Genomic DNA, 23,227 nt, shown 5'->3' on the forward strand with positions numbered 1-23,227 from the left:
AAAGAGGGAAAAATATGGAAAAAAGAGGAAAGAGGAGGAGAAAAATATGAAAAAAGAAAAGAGGAAAGAAATATGGAAAAAAGAGGAAAAAATATGGAAAAAAGAAAAGATGAAAAAAGAGGGAAAAAATATGGAAAAAAGAGGATAAAAAGATGAAAAAAATAGGAGAAAAAGGAGAAACTGAGGGAAAAAAGAGGAAAAAATATGGAAAAAAGAGGAAGAAAATATGAAAAAAGAGGAGAAAAATATGAAAAGAAGAGAAGATGAAAAAAGAGGAAAAAAAGATGAAAAAATAAGAGGAAAATATGAAAAAAGAGAATATGAAGAAAGGAAAAAAATATGGAAAAAAGGAGAAAAAGATGAAAAAAATAGGAGAAAAAGGAGAAACTGAGGAAAAAAAGAGGAAAAAATATGGAAAAAAGAGGAGAAAAATATGGAAAAAAGATGAAAAAAATAGGAGAAAAAGGAGAAAATGAGGGAAAAAAGAGGAAAAAATATTGAAAAAAGATGAAAAGAAGAGAAGATGAAAAAAGTGTAGACTCATTAGAAAACACTTGTTTCTGGCGGCCATTTTGAAAAATGTCCTAACCCCCCTCAGGTCCTAACCCCCCTCAGGTCCTAACCCCCCTCAGGTCCTAACCCCCTCAGGTCCTAACCCCCCTCAGGTCCTAACCCCCCTCAGGTCCTAACCCCCTCAGGTCCTAACCCCCCTCAGGTCCTAACCCCCCCCTCAGGTCCTAACCCCCCTCAGGTCCTAACCCCCCCCTCAGGTCCTAACCCCCCTCAGGTCCTAACCCCCCTCAGGTCCTAACCCCCTCAGGTCCAGTTATTTTGGGGATAGAGGGAAAAAAAGAGGAAAAAAAGACGAGAGAAAAAGGAGAAACTGAGGAAAAAAAGAGAAAAAGAGGAAAAAATATGGAAAAAGAGGAAAAAATATGAAAAAAATGTGGAAAAAATAGGAAAAAATATGGAAAAAAAGAGGAGAAAAAGATGAAAAAAATAGTAGAAAAAGGAGAAACTGAGGAAAAAAAGAGGAAAAATATGGAAAAAGAGAAGATGAAAAAAGAGAAAAAGAGGAAAAAAATATGGAAAAAAGAGGAAAAAATATGAGGAAAATAGGAGAAAAAGGAGAAACTGAGGAAAAAAAGAGAAGAGAGGAAAAAAACTATGGAAAAAAGAGGAAAAAATATGGAAAAAAGAGGAAAAAAATATGGAAAAAAGAGGAGAAAAAGAGGTAAAAAGAGGAGGTAAAAGGAGAAACTGAGGGAAAAAGAGGAAAAAATATGGAAAAAAAGAGGAGAAAAATATGAAAACAAATATGGAAAAAAGAGGAGAAAAAGATGAAAAAATTAGGAGAAAAAGGAGAAACTGAGGGAAAAAATATGGAAAAAAGGAGGAAAAAATATGAAAAAAGAGGAGAAAAATATGAAAAAAAGAGAAGATGGAAAAAGAGGGAAAAAATATGGAAAAAAGAGGAGAAAAAGAGGGAAAAAATATGGAAAAAAGAGGAGAAAAAGAGGGAAAAAATATGGAAAAAAGAGGAGAAAAAGATGAAAAAAATAGGAGAAAAAAGAGAAACTGAGGGAAAAAAGAGGAAAAAAATATGGAAAAAAGATGAAAAGAAGAGAAGATGAAAAAAGTGTAGACTCATTAGAAAACACTTGTTTCTGGCGGCCATTTTGAAAAATGTCCTAACCCCCCTCAGGTCCTAACCCCCCTCAGGTCCTAACCCCCCTCAGGTCCTAACCCCCTCAGGTCCAGTTATTTTGGGGATAGAGGGAAAAAAAGAGGAAAAAAAGACGAGAGAAAAAGGAGAAACTGAGGAAAAAAAGAGAAAAAGAGGAAAAAATATGGAAAAAGAGGAAAAAATATGAAAAAAATGTGGAAAAAATAGGAAAAAATATGGAAAAAAGAGGAGAAAAAGATGAAAAAAATAGTAGAAAAAGGAGAAACTGAGGAAAAAAAGAGGAAAAATATGGAAAAAGAGAAGATGAAAAAAGAGAAAAAGAGGAAAAAAATATGGAAAAAAGAGGAAAAAATATGAGGAAAATAGGAGAAAAAGGAGAAACTGAGGAAAAAAAGAGAAGAGAGGAAAAAAACTATGGAAAAAAGAGGAAAAAATATGGAAAAAAGAGGAAAAAAATATGGAAAAAAGAGGAGAAAAAGAGGTAAAAAGAGGAGGTAAAAGGAGAAACTGAGGGAAAAAGAGGAAAAAATATGGAAAAAAAGAGGAGAAAAATATGAAAACAAATATGGAAAAATGAGGAGAAAAAGATGAAAAAATTAGGAGAAAAAGGAGAAACTGAGGGAAAAAATATGGAAAAAAGGAGGAAAAAATATGAAAAAAGAGGAGAAAAATATGAAAAAAAGAGAAGATGGAAAAAGAGGGAAAAAATATGGAAAAAAGAGGAGAAAAAGAGGGAAAAAATATGGAAAAAAGAGGAGAAAAAGAGGGAAAAAATATGGAAAAAAGAGGAGAAAAAGATGAAAAAAATAGGAGAAAAAAGAGAAACTGAGGGAAAAAAGAGGAAAAAAATATGGAAAAAAGATGAAAAGAAGAGAAGATGAAAAAAGTGTAGACTCATTAGAAAACACTTGTTTCTGGCGGCCATTTTGAAAAATGTCCTAACCCCCCTCAGGTCCTAACCCCCCTCAGGTCCTAACCCCCCTCAGGTCCTAACCCCCCTCAGGTCCTAACCCCCCTCAGGTCCTAACCCCCTCAGGTCCAGTTATTTTGGGGATAGAGGGAAAAAAAGAGGAAAAAAAGACGAGAGAAAAAGGAGAAACTGAGGAAAAAAAGAGAAAAAGAGGAAAAAATATGGAAAAAGAGGAAAAAATATGAAAAAAATGTGGAAAAAATAGGAAAAAATATGGAAAAAAGAGGAGAAAAAGATGAAAAAAATAGTAGAAAAAGGAGAAACTGAGGAAAAAAAGAGGAAAAATATGGAAAAAGAGAAGATGAAAAAAGAGAAAAAGAGGAAAAAAATATGGAAAAAAGAGGAAAAAATATGAGGAAAATAGGAGAAAAAGGAGAAACTGAGGAAAAAAAGAGAAGAGAGGAAAAAAACTATGGAAAAAAGAGGAAAAAATATGGAAAAAAGAGGAAAAAAATATGGAAAAAAGAGGAGAAAAAGAGGTAAAAAGAGGAGGTAAAAGGAGAAACTGAGGGAAAAAGAGGAAAAAATATGGAAAAAAAGAGGAGAAAAATATGAAAACAAATATGGAAAAAAGAGGAGAAAAAGATGAAAAAATTAGGAGAAAAAGGAGAAACTGAGGGAAAAAATATGGAAAAAAGGAGGAAAAAATATGAAAAAAGAGGAGAAAAATATGAAAAAAAGAGAAGATGGAAAAAGAGGGAAAAAATATGGAAAAAAGAGGAGAAAAAGAGGGAAAAAATATGGAAAAAAGAGGAGAAAAAGAGGGAAAAAATATGGAAAAAAGAGGAGAAAAAGATGAAAAAAATAGGAGAAAAAAGAGAAACTGAGGGAAAAAAGAGGAAAAAAATATGGAAAAAAGATGAAAAGAAGAGAAGATGAAAAAAGTGTAGACTCATTAGAAAACACTTGTTTCTGGCGGCCATTTTGAAAAATGTCCTAACCCCCCTCAGGTCCTAACCCCCCTCAGGTCCTAACCCCCTCAGGTCCAGTTATTTTGGGGATAGAGGGAAAAAAAGAGGAAAAAAAGACGAGAGAAAAAGGAGAAACTGAGGAAAAAAAGAGAAAAAGAGGAAAAAATATGGAAAAAGAGGAAAAAATATGAAAAAAATGTGGAAAAAATAGGAAAAAATATGGAAAAAAGAGGAGAAAAAGATGAAAAAAATAGTAGAAAAAGGAGAAACTGAGGAAAAAAAGAGGAAAAATATGGAAAAAGAGAAGATGAAAAAAGAGAAAAAGAGGAAAAAAATATGGAAAAAAGAGGAAAAAATATGAGGAAAATAGGAGAAAAAGGAGAAACTGAGGAAAAAAAGAGAAGAGAGGAAAAAAACTATGGAAAAAAGAGGAAAAAATATGGAAAAAAGAGGAAAAAAATATGGAAAAAAGAGGAGAAAAAGAGGTAAAAAGAGGAGGTAAAAGGAGAAACTGAGGGAAAAAGAGGAAAAAATATGGAAAAAAAGAGGAGAAAAATATGAAAACAAATATGGAAAAATGAGGAGAAAAAGATGAAAAAATTAGGAGAAAAAGGAGAAACTGAGGGAAAAAATATGGAAAAAAGGAGGAAAAAATATGAAAAAAGAGGAGAAAAATATGAAAAAAAGAGAAGATGGAAAAAGAGGGAAAAAATATGGAAAAAAGAGGAGAAAAAGAGGGAAAAAATATGGAAAAAAGAGGAGAAAAAGAGGGAAAAAATATGGAAAAAAGAGGAGAAAAAGATGAAAAAAATAGGAGAAAAAAGAGAAACTGAGGGAAAAAAGAGGAAAAAAATATGGAAAAAAGATGAAAAGAAGAGAAGATGAAAAAAGTGTAGACTCATTAGAAAACACTTGTTTCTGGCGGCCATTTTGAAAAATGTCCTAACCCCCCTCAGGTCCTAACCCCCCTCAGGTCCTAACCCCCCTCAGGTCCTAACCCCCTCAGGTCCTAACCCCCCTCAGGTCCTAACCCCCCTCAGGTCCTAACCCCCTCAGGTCCTAACCCCCCTCAGGTCCTAACCCCCCCCTCAGGTCCTAACCCCCCTCAGGTCCTAACCCCCCCCTCAGGTCCTAACCCCCCTCAGGTCCTAACCCCCCTCAGGTCCTAACCCCCTCAGGTCCAGTTATTTTGGGGATAGAGGGAAAAAAAGAGGAAAAAAAGACGAGAGAAAAAGGAGAAACTGAGGAAAAAAAGAGAAAAAGAGGAAAAAATATGGAAAAAGAGGAAAAAATATGAAAAAAATGTGGAAAAAATAGGAAAAAATATGGAAAAAAAGAGGAGAAAAAGATGAAAAAAATAGTAGAAAAAGGAGAAACTGAGGAAAAAAAGAGGAAAAATATGGAAAAAGAGAAGATGAAAAAAGAGAAAAAGAGGAAAAAAATATGGAAAAAAGAGGAAAAAATATGAGGAAAATAGGAGAAAAAGGAGAAACTGAGGAAAAAAAGAGAAGAGAGGAAAAAAAACTATGGAAAAAAGAGGAAAAAATATGGAAAAAAGAGGAAAAAAATATGGAAAAAAGAGGAGAAAAAGAGGTAAAAAGAGGAGGTAAAAGGAGAAACTGAGGGAAAAAGAGGAAAAAATATGGAAAAAAAGAGGAGAAAAATATGAAAACAAATATGGAAAAAAGAGGAGAAAAAGATGAAAAAATTAGGAGAAAAAGGAGAAACTGAGGGAAAAAATATGGAAAAAAGGAGGAAAAAATATGAAAAAAGAGGAGAAAAATATGAAAAAAAGAGAAGATGGAAAAAGAGGGAAAAAATATGGAAAAAAGAGGAGAAAAAGAGGGAAAAAATATGGAAAAAAGAGGAGAAAAAGAGGGAAAAAATATGGAAAAAAGAGGAGAAAAAGATGAAAAAAATAGGAGAAAAAAGAGAAACTGAGGGAAAAAAGAGGAAAAAAATATGGAAAAAAGATGAAAAGAAGAGAAGATGAAAAAAGTGTAGACTCATTAGAAAACACTTGTTTCTGGCGGCCATTTTGAAAAATGTCCTAACCCCCCTCAGGTCCTAACCCCCCTCAGGTCCTAACCCCCCTCAGGTCCTAACCCCCCTCAGGTCCTAACCCCCCTCAGGTCCTAACCCCCCTCAGGTCCTAACCCCCTCAGGTCCAGTTATTTTGGGGATAGAGGGAAAAAAAGAGGAAAAAAAGACGAGAGAAAAAGGAGAAACTGAGGAAAAAAAGAGAAAAAGAGGAAAAAATATGGAAAAAGAGGAAAAAATATGAAAAAAATGTGGAAAAAATAGGAAAAAATATGGAAAAAAGAGGAGAAAAAGATGAAAAAAATAGTAGAAAAAGGAGAAACTGAGGAAAAAAAGAGGAAAAATATGGAAAAAGAGAAGATGAAAAAAGAGAAAAAGAGGAAGAAAATATGGAAAAAAGAGGAAAAAATATGAGGAAAATAGGAGAAAAAGGAGAAACTGAGGAAAAAAAGAGAAGAGAGGAAAAAAACTATGGAAAAAAGAGGAAAAAATATGGAAAAAAGAGGAAAAAAATATGGAAAAAAGAGGAGAAAAAGAGGTAAAAAGAGGAGGTAAAAGGAGAAACTGAGGGAAAAAGAGGAAAAAATATGGAAAAAAATAGGAGAAAAATATGAAAACAAATATGGAAAAAAGAGGAGAAAAAGATGAAAAAATTAGGAGAAAAAGGAGAAACTGAGGGAAAAAATATGGAAAAAAGGAGGAAAAAATATGAAAAAAGAGGAGAAAAATATGAAAAAAAGAGAAGATGGAAAAAGAGGGAAAAAATATGGAAAAAAGAGGAGAAAAAGAGGGAAAAAATATGGAAAAAAGAGGAGAAAAAGAGGGAAAAAATATGGAAAAAAGAGGAGAAAAAGATGAAAAAAATAGGAGAAAAAAGAGAAACTGAGGGAAAAAAGAGGAAAAAAATATGGAAAAAAGATGAAAAGAAGAGAAGATGAAAAAAGTGTAGACTCATTAGAAAACACTTGTTTCTGGCGGCCATTTTGAAAAATGTCCTAACCCCCCTCAGGTCCTAACCCCCCTCAGGTCCTAACCCCCCTCAGGTCCTAACCCCCCTCAGGTCCTAACCCCCCTCAGGTCCTAACCCCCCTCAGGTCTTAACCCCCCTCAGGTCCTAACCCCCCTCAGGTCCTAACCCCCCTCAGGTCCTAACCCCCCTCAGGTCCTAACCCCCCTCAGGTCCTAACCCCCCTCAGGTCCTAACCCCCCTCAGGTCCTAACTCCCCTCAGGTCCTAACCCCCCTCAGGTCCTAACCCCCCTCAGGTCCTAACCCCCCTCAGGTCCTAACCCCCTCAGGTCCTAACCCCCTCAGGTCCTAACCCCCCTCAGGTCCTAACCCCCCCCTCAGGTCCTAACCCCCCTCAGGTCCTAACCCCCCTCAGGTCCTAACCCCCCCCTCAGGTCCTAACTCCCCTCAGGTCTTAACCCCCCTCAGGTCCTAACCCCCCTCAGGTCCTAACCCCCCTCAGGTCCTAACCCCCCTCAGGTCCTAACCCCCCTCAGGTCCTAACCCCCCTCAGGTCCTAACCCCCCCCTCAGGTCCTAACCCCCCCCTCAGGTCCTAACCCCCCTCAGGTCCTAACCACGTCCCCTCAGGTCCAGTTATTTTGGGGATAGAGGGAAAAAAAGAGGAAAAAAAGACGAGAGAAAAAGGAGAAACTGAGGAGAAAAAGAGGAAAAAATATGGAAAAAGAGGAAAAAATATGAAAAAAATGTGGAAAAAATAGGAAAAAATATGGAAAAAAGAGGAGAAAAAGATGAAAAAAATAGTAGAAAAAGGAGAAACTGAGGAAAAAAAGAGGAAAAATATGGAAAAAGAGAAGATGAAAAAAGAGAAAAAGAGGAAAAAAATATGGAAAAAAGAGGAAAAAATATGAGGAAAATAGGAGAAAAAGGAGAAACTGAGGAAAAAAAGAGAAGAGAGGAAAAAAACTATGGAAAAAAGAGGAAAAAATATGGAAAAAAGAGGAAAAAAATATGGAAAAAAGAGGAGAAAAAGAGGTAAAAAGAGGAGGTAAAAGGAGAAACTGAGGGAAAAAGAGGAAAAAATATGGAAAAAAAGAGGAGAAAAATATGAAAACAAATATGGAAAAAAGAGGAGAAAAAGATGAAAAAATTAGGAGAAAAAGGAGAAACTGAGGGAAAAAATATGGAAAAAAGGAGGAAAAAATATGAAAAAAGAGGAGAAAAATATGAAAAAAAGAGAAGATGGAAAAAGAGGGAAAAAATATGGAAAAAAGAGGAGAAAAAGAGGGAAAAAATATGGAAAAAAGAGGAGAAAACGAGGGAAAAAATATGGAAAAAAGAGGAGAAAAAGATGAAAAAAATAGGAGAAAAAAGAGAAACTGAGGGAAAAAAGAGGAAAAAAATATGGAAAAAAGATGAAAAGAAGAGAAGATGAAAAAAGTGTAGACTCATTAGAAAACACTTGTTTCTGGCGGCCATTTTGAAAAATGTCCTAACCCCCCTCAGGTCCTAACCCCCCTCAGGTCCTAACCCCCCTCAGGTCCTAACCCCCCCCCTCAGGTCCTAACCCCCCTCAGGTCCTAACCCCCCTCAGGTCCTAACCCCCCTCAGGTCCTAACCCCCCCCTCAGGTCCTAACCCCCCCCTCAGGTCCTAACCCCCCTCAGGTCCTAACCCCCCTCAGGTCTTAACCCCCCTCAGGTCCTAACCCCCCTCAGGTCCTAACCCCCCTCAGGTCCTAACCCCCTCAGGTCCTAACCCCCCTCAGGTCCTAACCCCCCTCAGGTCCTAACCCCCCTCAGGTCCTAACCCCCCTCAGGTCCTAACCCCCCTCAGGTCCTAACCCCCTCAGGTCCAGTTATTTTGGGGATAGAGGGAAAAAAAGAGGAAAAAAAGACGAGAGAAAAAGGAGAAACTGAGGAAAAAAAGAGAAAAAGAGGAAAAAATATGGAAAAAGAGGAAAAAATATGAAAAAAATGTGGAAAAAATAGGAAAAAATATGGAAAAAAGAGGAGAAAAAGATGAAAAAAATAGTAGAAAAAGGAGAAACTGAGGAAAAAAAGAGGAAAAATATGGAAAAAGAGAAGATGAAAAAAGAGAAAAAGAGGAAAAAAATATGGAAAAAAGAGGAAAAAATATGAGGAAAATAGGAGAAAAAGGAGAAACTGAGGAAAAAAAGAGAAGAGAGGAAAAAAACTATGGAAAAAAGAGGAAAAAATATGGAAAAAAGAGGAAAAAAATATGGAAAAAAGAGGAGAAAAAGAGGTAAAAAGAGGAGGTAAAAGGAGAAACTGAGGGAAAAAGAGGAAAAAATATGGAAAAAAAGAGGAGAAAAATATGAAAACAAATATGGAAAAAAGAGGAGAAAAAGATGAAAAAATTAGGAGAAAAAGGAGAAACTGAGGGAAAAAATATGGAAAAAAGGAGGAAAAAATATGAAAAAAGAGGAGAAAAATATGAAAAAAAGAGAAGATGGAAAAAGAGGGAAAAAATATGGAAAAAAGAGGAGAAAAAGAGGGAAAAAATATGGAAAAAAGAGGAGAAAAAGAGGGAAAAAATATGGAAAAAAGAGGAGAAAAAGATGAAAAAAATAGGAGAAAAAAGAGAAACTGAGGGAAAAAAGAGGAAAAAAATATGGAAAAAAGATGAAAAGAAGAGAAGATGAAAAAAGTGTAGACTCATTAGAAAACACTTGTTTCTGGCGGCCATTTTGAAAAATGTCCTAACCCCCCTCAGGTCCTAACCCCCCTCAGGTCCTAACCCCCCTCAGGTCCTAACCCCCCTCAGGTCCTAACCCCCCTCAGGTCCTAACTCCCCTCAGGTCCTAACTCCCCTCAGGTCCTAACCCCCCCCTCAGGTCCTAACCCCCCTCAGGTCCTAACCCCCCCCTCAGGTCCTAACCCCCCTCAGGTCCTAACCCCCCTCAGGTCCTAACCCCCCTCAGGTCCTAACCCCCCCCTCAGGTCCTAACCCCCCTCAGGTCCTAACCCCCCTCAGGTCCTAACCCCCCCCTCAGGTCCTAACTCCCCTCAGGTCCTAACCCCCCTCAGGTCCTAACTCCCCTCAGGTCCTAACCCCCCTCAGGTCCTAACCCCCCTCAGGTCCTAACCCCCCTCAGGTCCTAACCCCCCTCAGGTCCTAACCCCCCTCAGGTCCTAACCCCCCCCTCAGGTCCTAACCCCCCTCAGGTCCTAACCCCCCTCAGGTCCAGTTATTTTGGGGATAGAGGGAAAAAAAGAGGAAAAAAAGACGAGAGAAAAAGGAGAAACTGAGGAAAAAAAGAGAAAGAGGAAAAATATGGAAAAAGAGAAGATGAAAAAAGAGGAAAAAATACGGAAAAAAGAGGAAAAAATATGAAAAAAGAGGAGAAAAATATGAAAAAAATAGGAGAAAAAGGAGAAACTGAGGGAAAAAAGAGGAAAAAAGAGGAAAAAAAGAGGAAAAAATATGAAAAAAGAGGAGAAAAATATGAAAAAAGAGAAGATGAAAAAAGAGGAAAAAAATATGGAAAAAAGATGAAAAAAATAGGAGAAAAAGGAGAAAATGAGGGAAAAAAGAGGAAAAAATATGGAAAAAAGATGAAAAGAAGAGAATATGAAAAAAGTGTAGACTCATTAGAAAACACTTGTTTCTGGCGGCCATTTTTAAAAATGTCCTAACCCCCCTCAGGTCCTAACCCCCCTCAGGTCCTAACCCCCTCAGGTCCTAACCCCCCTCAGGTCCTAACCCCCTCAGGTCCTAACCCCCTCAGGTCCTAACCCCCCTCAGGTCCTAACCCCCTCAGGTCCTAACCCCCCCTCAGGTCCTAACCCCCTCAGGTCCTAACCCCCCTCAGGTCCTAACCCCCTCAGGTCCTAACCCCCTCAGGTCCTAACCCCCCTCAGGTCCTAACCCCCCCTCAGGTCCTAACCCCCCTCAGGTCCTAACCCCCCTCAGGTCCTAACCCCCCTCAGGTCCAGTTATTTTGGGGATAGAGGGAAAAAAAGAGGAAAAAAGACGAGAGAAAAAGGAGAAACTGAGGAAAAAAAGAGAAAAAGAGGAAAAATATGGAAAAAGAGAAGATGAAAAAAGAGAAAAAGAGGAAAAAAATATGGAAAAAAGGAGGAAAAAAATATGGAAAAAGAGGTAAAAAGAGGAGAAAAAGGAAAAAAATATTGAAAAAAGAGGAAAAAAGATTAAAAGAAGAGAAGATGAAAAAAGTGTAGACTCGGTGTGTAACCCGGGTTCTGCTGTGAGTCACGTTGAAGCGTTTGCGCTCCAGCAGGATCGGGGTACGGGGTAGTGACCGTGGGGAGGCACACTTTATGCACCGACAGGCAGTTGCTTTCCCGATATGTTCAGCGTCTCCAATACTGTACAGAAACTCCCAGATGCAAAAAAGCGGAGAGCGATGCACATTGTTTGCAGGAAAAGAGGGCAGACCCACGTAAACATTAAACACATTATTTAACATTATTAGCTGATTATATGTGTAGTGGGCTGGCATCAGTATTTGATTTTAGAATGAATTTTGAGTGTATTTCCCACAGACTATAAGTTGTGGAATATTACTTTTTTTAAAGATAATATTAAGATAATTTAAGGCAACTGTAAGTGTAATTTTTATTTTATATAAACTTAAAACATTTAAAAATATTTTAATATTTTCGGGTAATCAGTTACAAAATATTTTTTGAGTTCTGTGAACTTATTAGGGTTTACAGTGATGGATGGAGAAGGTTACTCAAATAAATCAGGGATTCTGCTGAAAAACGCTAGCGCTCTCGTAAATACTCATCGGGGAAAGATAAAATGTCATATCGTGGTCTTATCACCCTCTCACGGTGAATTACACGGATAATTTGGGCATCTATGTGTAACAAGTTACGCAACTTAAATACCGGAACATAACTGGGTTATCTGAACAGAACCTGAACAAAACCGGCATAAAACCTCCCCCTAGCAGGTTATGTTCAGAGCCCTAACCCTAACCCTGTTACCATGGTAACTTACTTAACCCTGTTACCATGGTAACCCTAACCCTGTGACCATGGTAACACTGTTACGAAAAAACCCGAAAATAAACCAGAAAAAAACCTGAAAATAAACCAGAAAAAACCCGAAACACACCCGAAAATAAACCCGAAAAAACGCGAAAATAAACCCGAAAATAAACCCGAAAAAACGCGAAAATAAACCCGAAACACACCCGAAAATAAACCCGAAAAAACGCGAAAATAAACCCGAAAATAAACCCGAAAAAACGCGAAAATAAACCCGAAAATAAACCCGAAACACACCCGAAAATAAACCCGAAAAAACGCGAAAATAAACCCGAAAATAAACCCGAAAAAACGCGAAAATAAACCCGAAAATAAACCCGAAACACACCCGAAAATAAACTCGAAAAAACCTGAAAATAAACCCGAAAAAACCCGAAACACACCCGAAAATAAACCGAAAAAACCCGAAAATAAACCCGAAAAAACCTGAAACACACCCGAAAATAAACCCGAAAAAAAAACGAAAATTAACCAGAAAAAACCCAAAACAAATCCGAAAATAAACCCGAAAAAACCCGAAAATATCCCTAAAGTAACCCTGTTACCATGGTGACGTACTTAACCCTGTTACCATGGTGACGTACTTAACCCTGTTACCATGGTGACTTACTTAACCTGACCATTTTGGAACAGAAATCCCAGGTTTACCATTGACCCTGGGTTAACATACCCAGTTTAGCCAGTAAACCTCCTTGTTGGAATAAACCCCAGGAATCCCTGATGTTTGTTTATGTTGTTGTTTACTTTTTTACAGGTTGTTATTGTTGTTGTTTACTTGTTTACAGGTTGTTATTGTTGTTGTTTACTTGTTTACAGGTTGTTATTGTTGTTGTTTACTTGTTTACAGGTTGTTATTGTTGTTGTTTACTTGTTTACAGGTTGTTATTGTTGTTGTTTACTTGTTTACAGGTTGTTATTGTTGTTATTGTTGTTGTTTACTTGTTTACAGGTTGTTATTGTTGTTGTTTACTTGTTTACAGGTTGTTATTGTTGTTGTTTACTTGTTTACAGGTTGTTATTGTTGTTGTTTACTTGTCTACAGGTTGTTATTGTTGTTGTTTACTTGTTTACAGGGGAAGGTCCAGGAATCCCTGAAGGCGTTTGAGTCTCTGGTTCAACAGTTTCCTCAGAGTCCCCGAGCTCGCTACGGGAGAGCCCAGGTAACTAGTCCTGACCCCCCCTAGACCAGGACCCCCTAGTCCTGCTGGACCAGGACATGGGGGGTCCAGGTAACTAGTCCTGGACCAGGACCCCCTGGACCAGGACCCCCTAGACCTGCTGGACCAGGACCCCCTAGACCAGGACCTGGGGGGTCCAGGTAACTAGTCCTGGACCAGGACCCCCTAGTCCTGCTGGACCAGGACCTGGGGGGTCCAGGTAACTAGTCCTGACCCCCCTTAGACCAGGACCCCCTAGATCTGGACCCCTTGGACCAGGACCTGGGGGGTCCAGGTAAACCTGCTGGAACCGGATCCTGCTGGACCTGGTCTGGGGGGTCCAGGTAACTAGTCCTGGACCAGGACCCCTAGACCAGGACCCCTAGACCAGGACCCCCTAGACCAGGACCCCCTAGTCCTGCTGGACCTGGTCTGGGGGGTCCAGGTAACTAGTCCTGACCCCCCCTAGACCAGGACCTGGGGGGTCCAGGTAAACCTGCTGGAACCCGATCCTGCTGGACTTGGTCTGGGGGGTCCAGGTAACTAGTCCTGGACCAGGACCCCTAGACCAGGACCCCCTAGTCCTGGACCCCCTAGTCCTGGACCCCCTAGACCTGGACCTGGGGGGTCCAGGTAACTAGTCCTGGACCAGGACCAGGACCAGGACCCCCTAGACCTGCTGGACCAGGACCTGGGGGGTCCAGGTAAACCTGCTGGAACCGGATCCTGCTGGACCCGGTCTGGGGGGTCCAGGTAACTAGTCCTGGACGCCCCAGACCAGGACCACCTAGTCCTGCTATGTGTGTGTGTGTGTGTGTGTGTGTGTGTGTGTGTGTGTGTGTGTGTGTGTGTGTGTGTGTGTGTGTGTGTGTGTGTGTGTGTGTGTGTGTGTGTGTGTGTGTAATGTGTGTGTGTGTGTGTGTGTGTGTGTGTGTGTGTGTGTGTGTGTGTGTGTGTGTATAATGTGTATATGTGTGTGTTTCCAGGCGGAGGACGACCTGGCCGAGCGTCTCCGTAGCAACGATCTCCTCCAGAAATCCATCAACTCGTACCGGGAGGCGGCGGAGCTTCCTGACGCCACGCCGGACCTGCTGAGGGCGGCGCTGAAGAGACGGGCGGAGCGGCAGCAGTTCCTGGGTCAGTACCTAGACCTGGACCTGGACCAGGTCCTGGTCCTGGACCAGGTCCTGGACCTGGACCAGGTCCTGGTCCAGGCTGGTATTTTCATCCGCAACCCGCAGAGTCGGCCGGCGTGCGGCAGGAGGAGTCGAGCACTCCGGGGGACTACTAGCCTACCGCTAGCTTCTACCGCTAGCCTACTGCTAGCTTCTACCGTTAGCTTCTACCGCTAGCTTCTACCACTAGCTTCTACCGCTAGCCTACTGCTAGCTTCTACCGTTAGCTTCTACCGCTAGCTTCTACCACTAGCTTCTCCAGCGGACTACTAGCGTACAGCTAGTTTCTACCACTAGCTTTTCCTACTAGCCTACCGCTAGCTTCTCCAGCAGACTACTAGCCTACCGCTAGCTTCTACCACTAGCTTCTACCACTAGCTTCTACCGCTAGCCTACTGCTAGCTTCTACCACTAGCTTCTACCGCTAGCCTACTGCTAGCTTCTACCACTAGCTTCTACCACTAGCTTCTCCAGCGGACTATTAGCGTACCGCTAGTTTCTACCACTAGCTTTTCCTACTAGCCTATCGCTAGCTTCTCCAGCAGACTACTAGCCTACCGCTAGCTTCTACCACTAGCTTCTACCGCTAGCCTACCGTTAGCTTCTACCACTAGCTTCTACCGCTAGCTTCTACCACTAGCTTCTACCGCTAGCTTCTACCGCTAGCTTCTCCAGCGGACTACTAGCGTAACGCTAGTTTCTACCACTAGCTTTTCCTACTAGCCTACCGCTAGCTTCTCCAGCAGACTACTAGGCTACCGCTAGCTTCTACCGCTAGCTTCTACCGCTAGCTTCTACCGCTAGCTTCTACCAATAGCTTCTACCGCTAGCCTACTGCTAGCTTCTACCATTAGCTTCTACCGCTAGCTTCTACCGTTAGCTTCTACCGCTAGCTTCTACTGTTAGCTTCTACCACTAGCTTCTACTGCTTGTTTCTACTGCTAGCTTCTACTGTTAGCTTTTACCATTAGCTTATATCGCTAGCTTCTACCATTAGCTTATATCGCTAGCTTCTACCACTAGCTTCTACCGCTAGCTTCTACCGCTAGCCTACTGCTAGCTTCTACCGCTAGCCTACTGCTAGCTTCTACCATTAGCTTCTACCGCTAGCTTCTACCGTTAGCTTCTACCGCTAGCTTCTACCGTTAGCTTCTACCACTAGCTTCTACTGCTTGTTTCTACTGCTAGCTTCTACTGTTAGCTTTTACCATTAGCTTATATCGCTAGCTTCTACCATTAGCTTCTATCGCTAGCTTCTACCGCTAGCTTCTACCGCTAGCCTACTGCTAGCTTCTACCGTTAGCTTCTACCACTAGCTTCTACCGCTAGCTTCTACCACTAGTTTCTCCAGTGGACTACTAGCGTACCGCTAGTTTCTACCACTAGCTTTTCCTACTAGCCTACCGCTAGCTTCTCCAGCAGACTACTAGGCTACCGCTAGCTTTTACCGCTAGCTTCTACCGCTAGCTTCTATCGCTAGCTTCTACCGCTAGCTTCTACCGATAGCCTACTGCTAGCTTCTACCATTAGCTTCTACCGCTAGCCTACTGCTAGCTTCTACCATTAGCTTCTACCGCTAGCTTCTACCGTTAGCTTCTACTGCTTGCTTCTACTGCTAGCTTCTACTGTTAGCTTCTACCATTAGCTTCTATCGCTAGCTTCTACCACTAGCTTCTACCGCTAGCTTCTACCGCTAGCCTACTGCTAGCTTCTACCGTTAGCTTCTACCACTAGCTTCTACCGCTAGCTTCTACCACTAGCTTCTACAGCTAGCTTCTCCAGCAGACTACTAGCGTACCGCTAGTTTCTACCACTAGCTTTTCCTACTAGCCTACCGCTAGCTTCTCCAGCAGACTACTAGGCTACTGCTAGCTTCTACCGCTAGCTTCTACCGCTAGCTTCTACCATTAGCTTCTATCGCTAGCTTCTACCGATAGCTTCTACCGCTAGCCTACTGCTAGCTTCTACCATTAGCTTCTACCACTAGCTTCTACTGCTTGTTTCTACTGCTAGCTTCTACTGTTAGCTTCTACCATTAGCTTATATCGCTAGCTTCTACCATTAGCTTATATCGCTAGCTTCTACCACTAGCTTCTACCGCTAGCTTCTACCGCTAGCCTACTGCTAGCTTCTACCGTTAGCTTCTACCACTAGCTTCTACCGCTAGCTTCTCCAGCGGACTACTAGTGTACCGCTAGTTTCTACCACTAGCTTTTCCTACTAGCCTACCGCTAGCTTCTCCAGCAGACTACTAGGCTACCGCTAGCTTTTACCGCTAGCTTCTACCGCTAGCTTCTACTGATAGCCTACTGCTAGCTTCTACTATTAGCTTCTACCACTAGCCTACTGCTAGCTTCTACCATTAGCTTCTACCGCTAGCTTCTACCATTAGCTTCTACTGCTTGCTTCTACTGCTAGCTTCTACTGTTAGCTTCTACCATTAGCTTATATCGCTAGCTTCTACCATTAGCTTCTATCGCTAGCTTCTACCACTAGCTTCTACCGCTAGCTTCTACCGCTAGCCTACTGCTAGCTTCTACCGTTAGCTTCTACCACTAGCTTCTACCGCTAGCTTCTACCACTAGCTTCTACTGCTAGCTTCTCCAGCAGACTACTAGCGTACCGCTAGTTTCTACCACTAGCTTTTCCTACTAGCCTACCGCTAGCTTCTCCAGCAGACTACTAGGCTACCGCTAGCTTTTACTGCTAGCTTCTACCGCTAGCTTCTACCATTAGCTTCTATCGCTAGCTTCTACCGATAGCTTCTACCTTTAGCCTACTGCTAGCTTCTACCGTTAGCTTCTACTGCTTGCTTCTACTGCTAGCTTCTACTGTTAGCTTCTACCATTAGCTTCTATCGCTAGCTTCTACCACTAGCTTCTACCGCTAGCTTCTACCGCTAGCCTACTGCTAGCTTCTACCGTTAGCTTCTACCGCTAGCTTCTACCGTTAGCCTACTGCTAGCTTCTACCGTTAGCTTCTACCACTAGCTTCTACCGCTAGCTTCTACCGCTAGCCTACTGCTAGCTTCTACCACTAGCTTCTGCTGCTATCTTCTCCTTTCATCATCAGGCCAGAATGAATGAATGAAAGTTTGTGGTGTTGAACATGTTACTGGACATTCTTGTGTAATTGCCACAGAATAATTTGTTCTATTTAGTTAATTTCTACATAAGAATATTCATTTTATTATTATTATTATTTTATATTAAATACATATTTTATATTACAGATAGTTTTGTGGGCCCCCCTGACACCATGGAGAAGCCCAAGCCTGGAGGCGTCTCAAGACCTCACTTGTATTTTTTTGTTCAAAGATATAAAACAAAGTTGATGCTAATCGACCTGTTTGTTCTCATTTTTTCAAATGAGAATCGATAAAGAATCGAATCGTTAAACAGAATCGAAAATGGAATCGGAATCGACCCCCCAGGTTGTATGCGCGGGTCCCTGACCTCTGACCTCTGACCTCTCCCCCCAGGTCGTATGCGTGGCTCCCTGACCACGCTGGAGCGGTTGGTCCAGATCTTCCCCGACGACCTGGACCTGAAAAACGAGCTGGGAGTCGCTCACCTGCTGCTTGGAGACAACGAGGGGGCCAAGAGGGTGTACGAGGAGGTAACAGACACATACACACACATATACACACATATACACACATACACACACATATACACACATATACAGTGCCTTGCGAAGGTATTTGGCCCCCTTGAACTTTGTGACCTTTTGCCACATTTCAGGCTTCAAACATAAAGATATAAAACTGTAATGTTTTGTGAAGAATCAACAAGTTGGACACAATCATGAAGTGGAACGAAATGTATTGGATATTTCAAACTTTTTTAACAAATAAAAAACTGAAAAAGTGGCCGTGCAAAATTATTCAGCCCCTTTACTTTCAGTGCAGCAAACTCTGTCCAGAAGTTCAGTGAGGATCTCTGAATGATCCAGTGTTGACCTAAATGACTAATGATGATAAATGGAATCCACCAGTGTGTAATCACGTCTCCGTCTAAATGCACCTGCACCGTGATCGTCTCAGAGGTCGTTTAAAGCGCAGAGAGCATCATGAAGAACAAGGAACACACCAGACCACTGCAAATCTACCAAGACCTGGCCGTCCCTCTACACTTTCAGCTCATACAACGAGAAGACTGATCAGAGATGCAGCCAAGAGGCCCATGATCACTCTGGATGAACTGCAGAGGTCAGAGGTCAGAGGTCACCTACAGCTGAGGTGGGAGACTCTGTCCTACGACAACAATCAGTCATATACTGCACAATTCTGGCCTTTATGGAAGAGTGGCAAGAAGACAGCCATTTCTTAAAGATATCCATACAAAGTGTCGTTTAAAGTTTGCCACAAGCCACCTGGGAGACACAAACATGTTGAAGAAGGTGCTCTGGTCAGATCAGACCAAAATCGAACTCTTTGGCAACAATGCAAGACGTTCTGTTTGGCGTAAAAGCAACACAGCTCATCACCCTCAACACACCATCCCCACTGTCAAACATGGTGGTGGCAGCATCATGGTTTGGGCCTGCTTTTCTTCAGCAGGGACAGGGAAGATGGATGGAGCCAAATACAGGACCACTCTGGAAGAAAACCTGATGGAGTCTGCAAAAGACCTGAGACTGGGACGGAGATTTGTCTTCCAACAAGACAATGATCCAAAATATAAAGCAAAATCTACAATGGAATGGTTCACAAAAAAACATATCCAGGTGTTAGAATGGCCAAGTCAAAGTCCAGACCTGAATCCAATGGAGAATTTGTGGAAAGAACTGAAAACTGCTGTTCACAAACGCAAACCCCAAGTGACTTACAGCTGTAATCGCAGCAAAAGGTGGCGCTACAAAGTATTAACTTAAGGGGGCTGAATCATTTTGCACGCCCAATTTTTCAGTTTTTTATTTGTTAAAAAAGTTTGAAATATCCAATACATTTCGTTCCACTTCATGATTGTGTCCCACTTGTTGTTGATTCTTCACAAAAAATTACAGTTCTATATCTTTATGTTCGAAGCCTGAAATGTGACAAAAGGTCACAAAGTTCTTCGCACGGCACTGTATATACAGTATATGTATGTATATGTATATGTATATATATATATATATATATATATATATATACATACACACACACACCGCACAGCCGGGCCCCCTCCCGGGTCAAAGGTCACCGTCCCCCTGCTGACCCCCCATCCCCCTCCAGGTCCTCAGAACTTCCCCCCACAACGGCTTCGCTAAGGTCCACTACGGCTTCATCCTCAAGTCTGAGAACCAGATCGCCGAGAGCATCCCCTTCCTGAGGGTACCACTTCCTGTTTGTGTCCTCACTTCCTGTCTGTGTCCTCATTTCCTGTTAGTGTCCTCACTTCCTATTTGTGTCCTTTTCACTTCCTGTTAGTGTCCTCACTTCCTGTTTGTGTCCTCACTTCCTGTCTGTGTCCTCACTTCCTGTCTGTGTCCTCACTTCCTGTTAGTGTCCTCTTCACTTCCTGTTAGTGTCCTCTTCACTTCCTGTTTGTGTCCTCTTCACTTCCTGTTAGTGTCCTCACTTCCTGTTTGTGTCCTCTTCACTTCCTGTTAGTGTCCTCACTTCCTGTTTGTGTCCTCTTCACTTCCTGTTAGTGTCCTCACTTCCTGTTTGTGTCCTCTTCACTTCATGTTAGTGTCCTCTTCACTTCCTGTTAGTGTCCTCACTTCCTGTTTGTGTCCTCTTCACTTCCTGTTTGTGTCCTCTTCACTTCCTGTTAGTGGCCTCCTCACTTCCTGTTTATGTCCTCTTCACTTCCTGTTTGTGTCCTCTTCACTTCCTGTTTGTGTCCTCTTCACTTCCTGTTTGTGTCCTCCTCACTTCCTGTCTGTGTCCACTCACTTCATGCTTGCGACCTCACTTCCTGGTTGTGACCTCACTTCCTGCTTGCAACCTCACTTCCTGCTTGCGACCTCACTTCCTGGTTGTGACCTCACTTCCTGGTTGTGACCTCACTTCCTGTCTCCAGGAGGGCCTCCAGTCCGGTGAACCGGGGACGGATGACGGACGATTCTACTTCCACTTGGGAGACGCTTTGCAGAGAGTTGGAGACAAAACCGTGAGTGGATGATGGATAGATAGATAGATAGATAGATAGATAGATAGATAGATAGATAGATAGATAGATAGATAGATAGATAGATAGATAGGTAGGTAGGTAGGTAGGTAGGTAGGTAGGTAGGTAGGTAGGTCTAAATCAACATTACATAAATTCATAACGAGGAAAGACACAGAGACTGGAATAGTTTTAACGCACCTCTGCAGGAGGGGGGGAGCACAGCGACAGCAAAATGCAAATGATAAATTCCTGTTGATGAAAAGCTGATTTATGATTCTGCGTTAAATCGACGCACAACGTACGTGTGCGTGAAAGAGGAAGGAAGGAAGGAAGGAAGGAAGGAAGGAAGGAAGGAAGGAAGGAAGGAAGGAAGGAAGGAAGGAAGGAAGGAAGGAAGGAAGGAAGGAAGGAAGGAAGGAAGGAAGGAAGGAAGGAAGGAAGGAAATGAGCCTGAAAGAAAAGAAAGAAAGAAAGAAATGAGCCTGAAAGAAAAGAAAAAAAGAATTGAGCCTGAAAGAAAAGAAAGAAAGAAAGAAAGAAAGAAAGAAAGAAAGAAAGAAAGAAAGAAAGAAAGAAAGAAAGAAAGAAAGAAAGAAAGAAAGAAAGAAAGAAAAGAAATGAGCCTGAAAGAAAAGAAAAAAAGAAATGAGCCTGAAAGAAAGAAAGAAAGAAAGAAAGAAAGAAAGAAAGAAAGAAAGAAAGAAAGAAAGAAAGAAAGAAAGAAAGAAAGAAAGAAAGAAAGAAAGAATTGAGCCTGAAAGAAAAGAAAGAAAGAAAGAAAGAAAGAAAGAAAGAAAGAAAGAAAGAAAGAAAGAAAGAAAGAAAGAAAGAAAGAAAGAAAGAAAGAAAGAAAGAAAGAAAGAAAGAAAGAAATGAGCCTGAAAGAAAGAAAGAAAGAAAGAAAGAAAGAAAGAAAGAAAGAAAGAAAGAAAGAAAGAAAGAAAGAAAGAAAGAAAGAAAGAAAGAAAGAAAGAAAAAAAATTCCCGTTGATGACGTTTTTTTGCATTTTTTTTATCGTTATCGGGATAAATGCCAGAAATTATCGTGATAAATGTTTTAGTCCGTACCGCCCATCCCTAATGAAGAGTGAACAGTAGACAATGGGTGGAAGTGATAACGTGTGATTGGTTCATGACATTAGAGTGGTCAGCTGTCACCAGGACGGTGGTCAGCTGTCACCGGGACGGTGGTCAGCTGTCACCAGGAAAGAAAGAAAGAAAGAAAGAAAGAAAGAAAGAAAGAAAGAAAGAAAGAAAGAAAGAAAGAAAGAAAGAAAGAAAGAAAGAAAGAAAGAAAGAAAGAAATGAGCCTGAAAGAAAAGAAAGAAATGAGCCTGAAAGAAAAGAAAAAAAGAAATGAGCCTGAAAGAAAGAAAGAAAGAAAGAAAGAAAGAAAGAAAGAAAGAAAGAAAGAAAGAAAAAAAGAAATGAGCCTGAAAGAAAAGAAAAAAAGAAATGAGCCTGAAAGAAAGAAAGAAAGAAAGAAAGAAAGAAAGAAAGAAAGAAAGAAAGAAAGAAAGAAAGAAAGAAAGAAAGAAAGAAAGAAAGAAAGAAAGAAAGAAAGAAAGAAAAATTCCCGTTGATGACGTTTTTGCATTTTTTTATCGTTATCGTGATAAATGTCACCAGGACAGTGGTCAGCTGTCACCAGGACAGCTGTCACCGGGACGGCGGTCAGCTGTCACCGGGACGGCGGTCAGCTGTCACCGGGACGGCGGTCAGCTGTCACCGGGACGGCGGTCAGCTGTCACCGGCGGTCAGCTGTCACCGGGACGGTGGTCAGCTGTCACCGGGACGGTGGTCAGCTGTCACCGGGACGGTGGTCAGCTGTCACCGGGACGGTGGTCAGCTGTCACCGGGACGGTGGTCAGCTGTCACCGGGACGGTGGTCAGCTGTCACCGGGACGGTGGTCAGCTGTCACCGGGGCGGTGGTCAGCTGTCACCGGGGCGGTGGTCAGCTGTCACCGGGACAGTCCAAACCCCTGAGTAGATCAGGAAGTGGCTGCTGTGACTTCTGTTAGCCAAGCATGTGACAGTTTCAGGGGGACAAAACAAGTTCAAAGGTTGATTAACCTCACAATTCCCTTCTGGTGTCCTTTTGAAACTTCAACTAAGATCCGTCCATTAGGCTTAGAATAGTAGCCTCAAACATTTAAGAAATAGCAAGGGGAGCTTATAACACGCTTCACGCAAGCTTGTTAACAGGTAATTATATGTCAAGGAAATATGTCAAGGGAAAGGCGAAAACCCAGGCTATATCTAGGGCAAAATTGCTCTCCGACCCTCCTAGTGAGCGATCACCCATGGCCAAGACACATAAAAGCTTAAAACATTTCACAGTAAACAAGATGAAACACTCCAGTGTCATCATGAACATCCTTGCCATCAGTTAGAGTTCGTTGGAGTTGTCGGCAATAGACTTCAGAATACTGGACTAAGGAAGTTGGATGGTTCTTTGAACCATTGCCCTTAGACACGGAATGATACAGGTAATGAAAACACAGAACAGTTCAAGGACAGTAATAATCAGAATCATAATTTTAGTCATTATGTCAGTCCAGGGGGTCTGAGGTCAGCCAGGACCAAAAGGAAATGACCATATAAAGACAATGAAGAGTGAACAGTAGACAGTAGACAATGGGTGGAAGTGGTAACCAGTGATTGATTCCTGACATTACAGTGGTCAGCTGTCACCAGGACGGTCCAAACCCCTGAGTAGATCAAGAAGTGACTTCTGTTAGCCAAGCATGTGACAGTTTCAGGAGGACAAAACAAGTTCATAGGTTGATTAACCTCACAATTCCCTTCTGGTGTCCTTTTGAAACTTCAACTAAGATCCGTCCATTAGGCTTAGAATAGTAGCCTCAAACATTTAAGAAATAGCAAGGGGAGCTTATAACACGCTTCACGCAAGCTTGTTAACAGGTAATTATATGTCAAGGAAATATGTCAAGGGAAAGGCGAAAACCCAGGCTATATCTAGGGCAAAATTGCTCTCCGACCCTCCTAGTGAGCGATCACCCATGGCCAAGACACATAAAAGCTTAAAACATTTCACAGTAAACAAGATGAAACACTCCAGTGTCATCATGAACATCCTTGTCATCAGTTAGAGTTCGTTGGAGTTGTCGGCAATAGACTTCAGAATACTGGACTAAGGAAGTTGGATGGTTCTTT

The 23,227-nt window shown here is 41.6% G+C and overlaps 1 protein-coding gene across 1 annotated transcript in view; it reads left to right on the plus strand.

Moving 5' to 3' along the window:
- LOC133423421 (aspartyl/asparaginyl beta-hydroxylase-like) overlaps window positions 1-23,227 on the plus strand; it is a gene marked incomplete at its 5' end in the record, with an annotated part of 61,164 nt that overhangs the window by 31,186 nt on the left and 6,751 nt on the right. The window contains 5 exons of the mRNA XM_061713595.1: window positions 12,690-12,776; window positions 13,760-13,910; window positions 17,430-17,566; window positions 19,167-19,265; window positions 19,960-20,049. Coding sequence (XP_061569579.1) covers window positions 12,690-12,776; window positions 13,760-13,910; window positions 17,430-17,566; window positions 19,167-19,265; window positions 19,960-20,049 — 564 coding nt within the window. The remainder of the gene's footprint in view (window positions 1-12,689; window positions 12,777-13,759; window positions 13,911-17,429; window positions 17,567-19,166; window positions 19,266-19,959; window positions 20,050-23,227) is intronic.

The sequence above is a fragment of the Cololabis saira genome, chromosome 22, assembly GCF_033807715.1.
Source record: "Cololabis saira isolate AMF1-May2022 chromosome 22, fColSai1.1, whole genome shotgun sequence".
Taxonomy (NCBI): Eukaryota; Metazoa; Chordata; class Actinopteri; order Beloniformes; family Belonidae; genus Cololabis; species Cololabis saira.